Genomic DNA, 6,729 nt, shown 5'->3' on the forward strand with positions numbered 1-6,729 from the left:
AGAAAGAAAGAAAGAAAGAAAGAAAGAAAGAAAGAGAAAGAAAGAAAGAAAGAAAGAAAGAAAGAAAGAAAGAAAGAAAGAAAGAGAAGAAAGAAAGAAAGAAAGAAAGAAGAAAGAAAGAAAGAAAGAAAGAAGAAAGAAAGAAAGAAAAGAAAGAAAGGAAGGAAAGGGGAGGGAGAGGAAGGAAGGAAAGAGAGAGAAAGAAAGAAAAGAAAGAAAGAAAGAAAGAAAGAAAGAAAGAAAGAAAGAAAGAAAGAAAGAAAGAAAGAAAGAAAAAGAAAGAAGGAAAGAAAAAGAGGAAGGAAGGAAAGAAAGAAAGAAAGAGAGAAAGAAAGGGAAAAAAGGAAGGAGGGAGGGAGGGAGAGAAAGGAAGGAAGTTAGGAAGGAAGGAAAGAAAGAAAGAGAGAGAAAGGAAGGAAGGAAGGAAAAGAGAGGAAGGAAGGAAGGAAGGAAGGAAGGAAAGAAAGAAAGAAAGAAAGAAAGAAAGAAAGAAAGAAAGAAAGAAAGAAAGAGAAAGGGGGGAGAGAAAGTATGGAAAGAAAAAAGAAAGAGAAAGAAAGGAAGAAAAAAAGAAAGAAAAAGGAAGGAAAGAGGGAGGGAGAGGAAGGAAGGAAGAGAGAGAAAGAAAGAAAAAGAAAGAAAGAGGAAGGAAGGAGAGAAAAAAGGAAGGAGGGAGGGAGGGAAGGAAGGAAGGAAGGAAGAGAGAGAGAAAGAAAGAAAGAGGAAGGAAGGAAGGAAGGAAGGAAGGAAGGAAGGAAGGAAGGAAGGAAGGAAGGAAGGAAGGAAGGAAAGAAAGAAAGAAAGAAAGCTTCAGAGGCAGAGAGGAGAAGAGCCACAGCTACCCAGGGGGCCTCTGGGAAAGAACAGGGCCGCATGCTGGGGGTGAACTTGGCAGAAAGTGAACTGGTGCCAGTGACCTCGGACCTCCGTGGGGGCTGCTGGTCTCCAGACGGGCCCATTCACAGCTGCCTTTCTCCCCTCTAGATCCCGTCCTGCTTTATTCTCCAAATGCCTCGTTTTGGGAAGGAGTACAAAATGTTCAGCAAAATCATCCCTTCCTTGGAGCTGGATATCACTGATCTGCTGCTGGACAGTAAGTCCTCTTGGGCCTGCGGGGCTGGGGGGGGTGGTGGAAATAAAATGCTCTAGAAACGCCCTCGCCACGATGCCGTCACACAGCGTGAAGCTGAGGACAGGATAAGCCAACCTTCATTGTCATTTTCCTGCGTGTGTTGTGGCCCACCGGCGGCTGACGGAGCTGGCAGTGGAGTCGGACAGTAGCGAAGAGGTTGGGGAGGAGCCTAGGCCGGTTCTGGAGGCTGAGGAAGGCCCGGGGGAGGGCTCTGCGTCAGAGGCCCTGGCAGGCTGGCAGTCAGCAAGCTGCCTTTGGGTTCAGACAGCAGTGAGGAGCAGGGGAGCTTCTGGAACCGGTTCCCAGCCTGCGCGTGCACAGGTCTCCCTGAAGACAAGAACCACTGAGAAAGCAGGGTCGACTCAGGGGTAAGGCCCACCCCTCGGAGACGATTGGCCCCTCTCCTAGGAAATCCAAGAAGAGCGAACGGGACGTGAGCTTTTGCGGGAAGCAATTAGCTCATCGGGTCGATTCAAGCTCTGAAAAGTTCCGTTGGGTTCTGTGTCGAGTTTGGCCTTGCTCTGCGTTTGGCCATTCGTTCTCTGGCCGCCTCCCAAGTGCCGTCAGGTGGGTGTTTCTATGCATCCCCCAAAAGGCTGTTGGGGAAGCCTTGCAGGCCGGGAATGAACGTAATTCACAGCCATGGGAATTAAAGAGGTTTTGCCGGGAACTGAGATCGCGTTTGATGCTTTCTAAGGAAGTCAGAACAGGGGACACAATGTAGCACACCTTAAAATGACTTTCCGAAGCCCCACTCTGGAGGGAAGGCCTGCCACCCACCAAACAACGTCACTATCCCAAGACAACCACAGTCATAATATAGTATAACAGCAGCAGAATCCAAAAATGCCAGGCTGTACAAAAATGGCACTGAAACTTTATCTATCTATATACAGGCAGTCCTCGATTTAGGACCACAGCTGAGCCTGACATTCCTGTTGTTAAGTGAGATGTTTTTGTTAAGGGGACTTGGCCCCATTTTACAAACTTCCTTCCATGAATCACTGCAGTTGTTAAGTTAGGAGCAAGGTCGTTAAGTGAATCTGGCTTCCCCGTTGACTTTGCTTGTCAGAAGGCCACAAAAGGGGATCATGTGACACCCCCCCCCCCCGGGATGCAGCGACCGTCGTAAAGATGAGCCAGTTGCCGGGTGTCTGAATTTTCATCACATGATCGCAGGGAAGCTACAAGGGTCGCAAGTGTGAAAAATGGTCGTAAGTCACTTTTTTCAGGGGCGTTATAACTTTGAACAGTCGCTAAATGAACTGCTGTAAGTCGAGGACTACCTGTACACACACACACACACACACACACACACACACACACACACACACAGACAGAGTCCTCAACCTATGACCACAATTCAGCCCAAAACGAGTTTTGCCCCATTTTACCTTTCTCGTCACCGTCACTAAGTGAATCATCGCGGTTCTTAAGTTAGTCGCACATTTGTGACATGAATCTGGCTTCCTCGTTGACTTTGCCGATCGGAAGGTTGCAAAAGGGGGATCACGTTGACCTCCCCCCCTACCCCCGGGGGACGCAGCAACCCCGTCAAAATAGAAGTCAGTTGTCTGAATTTAAGTCCGGTATGTGGTCCTGGGGATGGTGCTACGGTTGTAAGTGTGGGAAATGGTCCCAAGTCCCTTTTTTCAGTGCTGTTGTAACGTCAAAGGGTCACGAAACGAATTGTTGCAAGTCGAGGGCTTGTATTAACCACAGTCCGTCTTGAATAGAGAGCAGGAAAAAGACTCCCGAGAGTTAACAAGGTTTAGAGCAGGGGTGTCCAACCTTGGCCACTTTAAGACTTGTGGACTTCAACTCCCAGAATTCCTCAGCCAGCTTTGCTGGCTGAGGAATTCTGGGAGTTGGAAGTCCACAAGTCTTAAAGTGGCCAAGGTTGGACACCCCTGGTTTAGAGGAGGAGGAGGAGGAGGAGGGGAGTTGGAAGGGACTCCCACCAACAGGAGAGGTGCCCAACCTTGGCCACCTTAAGACCTGTGCACTTCCAACTCCCAGAATTCTTCAAAGTTGCCAAGGTTGGACGTCCCCCTGCCCTAAACCCTTTGCACAGCTGTATAGCCACGAAGAGTAAGGCCCAAAACTGCGAGCTGGGCAGTGGCTGAACCCCTGAAATGCAGCCCGCATGACCGAAGAGGGAAAGGAGGGCGAGACTTCGGCATTGGGCCGGAAGTGTCCGCTATCCATGGGTCAGGAAACATTGGAACGGTGGCGTTGATTGCTGCCCTGAAAGAAGGTATCTGTGTTGTGGGGAGGAGAGTTATTCTGCTTTTTATTTTTCTCTACATTGTGTTTTTATTGTCTGTAAGCCACCGAGAGTTGCTGTGAGCGAGTAGGCAGCCGTATAAATTATCTGAGAGAGGGAGAGAGAGAGAGAGAGAGAGAGAGAGAGAGAGAGAGAGAGAGATAGATGATAGATAGATAGATAGATAATAGATAGATAGATAGATAGATAGATAGATAGATAGATAGATAGATAGAGATAGAGATAGAGATAATGATGGATAGATATAGATAGATAATGATGGATGGATAGAGATAGATAATGATAGATGGAGAGAGAGAGAGGGAGAGTCATAGATAGATGATAGATAGATAGATAGATAGATAGATGATAGATAGATAGATAGATAGATGATAGATAGATAGATAGATAGATAGATAGATAGATAGATAGATAGATAGATAGATAGATAGATGATAGATAGATAGATAGAGATAGAGATAATGATGGATAGATATAGATAGATAATGATAGATGGTTAGAGAGAGAGGGAGAGTCATAGATAGATGATAGATAGATAGATAGATAGATAGATAGATAGATAGATAGATAGATAGATAGATAGATAGATAGATAGATAGATAGATAGATAGATAGATAGATAGATAGATAGATAGATAGATGATAGATAGAGATAGAGATAATGATGGATAGATATAGATAGATAATGATAGATGGAGAGAGAGAGGGAGAGTCATAGAGATAGATAGATGATAGATGATAGATAGATAGATAGATAGATAGAGATAGATGATGGATAGATATAGATAATGATGGATGGATAGATAGATGATAGATAATGATAGATGGTTAGAGATAGATAATGATAGATGGAGAGAGAGAGAGAGAGAGTCTAGATAGATAGATAGATAGATAGATAGATAGATAGATAGATAGATAGATAGATAATGATGGATGGATAGATAGATGATAGATAGATAATGATGGATGGATAGATAGATGATAGATGGTTAGAGATAGATAGATAATGATGGAGAGAGAGAGAGAGAGAGAGATCATCAAACCTCAATTTTTTACTTTTACATAATAATATAAACTAGCCATTTTTATAACAACAAAACTAATCAGTAAAATCCAAAATTAAAGTTTCCTTTTTCCCCCCCACAAGTACAAAGTCCAGATGTGGTTTCCAAGTAGAAACAAAAGGAATTGTGTTTTTTTCCCCCTTTAATCAGTCAGTCTCTGCTAACTCTATCAACTTTTGCAGCCATTTGTCCATTGTGGGAATCAAAGCATCCTTCCATTTTTGTCCTCTTTTCCCCTTTTCCTTTCTTTTTGTCCCTTTCCCTACATTTTCCCCTTCCCTTCTCCTTCCCCTATTTTCCTCCTGTTTTCTTTTGTGCTTTTGTATTTTATAACATAAACTAATAAAAAAAAAAGTACTCCGTATTTTTAGAATAGTTGCCACGATGAGGACTGGAGACTTGGCACACCGCTGGTCTGAAAGGAGATTTTCCTGAGGTCTTCCTTTTTCACTGACCCACCCAGATTTCTGCTTGTGGCCTCTGCGAGGAGGGATTCAGGCTTTGGACCAGTGAGATGCTTTGCATCTGTCTGGGGCAGCCAAGGGGCCTCCGAGTTCTTGGGTCTCTTGTGAATTGCAGGGAACGGGAGAAAGTTTCAGCCGCTGATTGTTGCCTTCGCACTTCAGGTCCCCGGGAGTGTTTCGTATGTGGAGATATCGCCACTCAGGAGTGCTCGGCGTGCTTCAAAGACAAGATGTTTGCTGGCACGGGGCTGAAGCAGTTTTGCGACTCGTGTTGCAATCAGGTGTGTGTGGTTGTTTTGTTTTTGCTTTGAGGAACGCTGTCGAAGATCCAGGCCAGGCCATTCGGACATTCAGGTCGGGTTCATTTGTACCAAATCCCCAACAAGTCCTTGCCCAGCTGGTCTACCATTGCTCAGTGGAGTTGATCTGGTCAAAGGTGGAACAATTTAAGACAAGGGCACAATTTAGGGTACAACCTTGGCAATTTTAAGTCTGTTCTGACCTCGGCTTCCCCAACAGCACGAAGCCGACTCCTTGTCCTGATAAACCCCTTTTATTTAGTTTACGGTGAATTCCTCTCCAGCAAAGTCCTGGCCAACAGTCTTTCATGAGATTTCACAAGTACAGACCTTTATCAGGCTGGGAGAGTTGCCAGGCCGATAGCTTCCAAACGCCACGCTGTAGCAGCAATGACTTGGCAAGAAGTCAGGAACAGATCTTCACCCTAATGAATTAAACTAATTGTCTCCTGCAAACGCCACTCCCCTTTCTCTTCTCTTTTATTTCCTCTGGGAGGGGCCATTCACCATCCACCTGAGCCTTTACTCCCAAGTCGACCCTTGTTCCTTAACTTTTCCCTTCCTCTGGCAGCTCTGTGCATGCCCAAACTGGGAACAGGCTCCAGCTGTTCTTCTTCCCCACTGATCTCTGACTGCAAAGGCAGCTGATAACTGTCAGACAGCCCTGGCTCCATCTCTGCCTCCGACGCAGAGCCCTCGTCCGAGCCTTCCCCAGACTCTGGGACTGGCCCAGGTTCCTCCCCAACCTCCTCACTGTCCGAGTCTGCCGCCAGCTCCACTGGCCACTGACGGGCCAGAACAAAGACCGATGGACTTCAGTTCCCAGAATTCTCCAGCCAGCTGTGATCCCCAGAATGTTATGCTTGCTAGGGAATTCTGGGAGTTGAAGTCCACCGGTCTTAAAGGGGCCAAGTTTGGAGACCCCTGTTCTAAGGTCTCCAATTCTTCCATTAGTCGAAGGCAAAAAGCCTCATTTCCTTTCATCCCAGCCATCACCAGGAATCAATGCTCAATTAACTAATTAGGCTCTCATTGCTTTCTTTTAACAATGAGAGCTAGTCTTCCTCGCCCGCCATTGTGCAATGTCTTACCATTTTACAAGAAGACCCCTGAGATAAATGTTCTGAAAGGACAATGGGCATGGAGACTTTTTCTCCATTTAATGGGTCTTACAGTCTCCCATTACAAACCTTCCCCTTTTAGGTGTCTTGCTGATTTCATTCTCCATCTCACAAGCAGCCAGAGTGTTTTGTCCAAGGGAAGATCTGTGTGGTTTCTCTGTGTGTGTGTGTGTGTGTTTGTGTGTGTATGTGTGCGTGTGATTGTGTCAATACCGTGTCCCCAGTATCAAGGTCTCCTGCCTAAGAAACCTCACCAGTGTCCCCTCACTCACTTCCAGGCTCACTCCCATTATCAGCGAAGAGGCCATCAGACGGCCAAGCTGCGCGTCCCCAAGGAATTCGCTCGGGACAGGATGCAGGTG

The 6,729-nt window shown here is 45.9% G+C and overlaps 1 protein-coding gene across 1 annotated transcript in view; it reads left to right on the forward strand.

The window, feature by feature from the left end:
• LOC113428449 (ubiquitin carboxyl-terminal hydrolase CYLD-like) overlaps window positions 1-6,729 on the forward strand; it is a 37,247-nt gene that overhangs the window by 24,189 nt on the left and 6,329 nt on the right. The window contains exons 12-14 of the mRNA XM_087959016.1: window positions 985-1,093; window positions 5,110-5,228; window positions 6,646-6,726. Coding sequence (XP_087815142.1) covers window positions 985-1,093; window positions 5,110-5,228; window positions 6,646-6,726 — 309 coding nt within the window. The remainder of the gene's footprint in view (window positions 1-984; window positions 1,094-5,109; window positions 5,229-6,645; window positions 6,727-6,729) is intronic.

Source organism: Notechis scutatus, chromosome 3 (assembly GCF_049901735.1).
Source record: "Notechis scutatus isolate UNSWTSFEM ecotype Mainland chromosome 3, rNotScu1.2, whole genome shotgun sequence".
Classification (NCBI taxonomy): Eukaryota; Metazoa; Chordata; class Lepidosauria; order Squamata; family Elapidae; genus Notechis; species Notechis scutatus.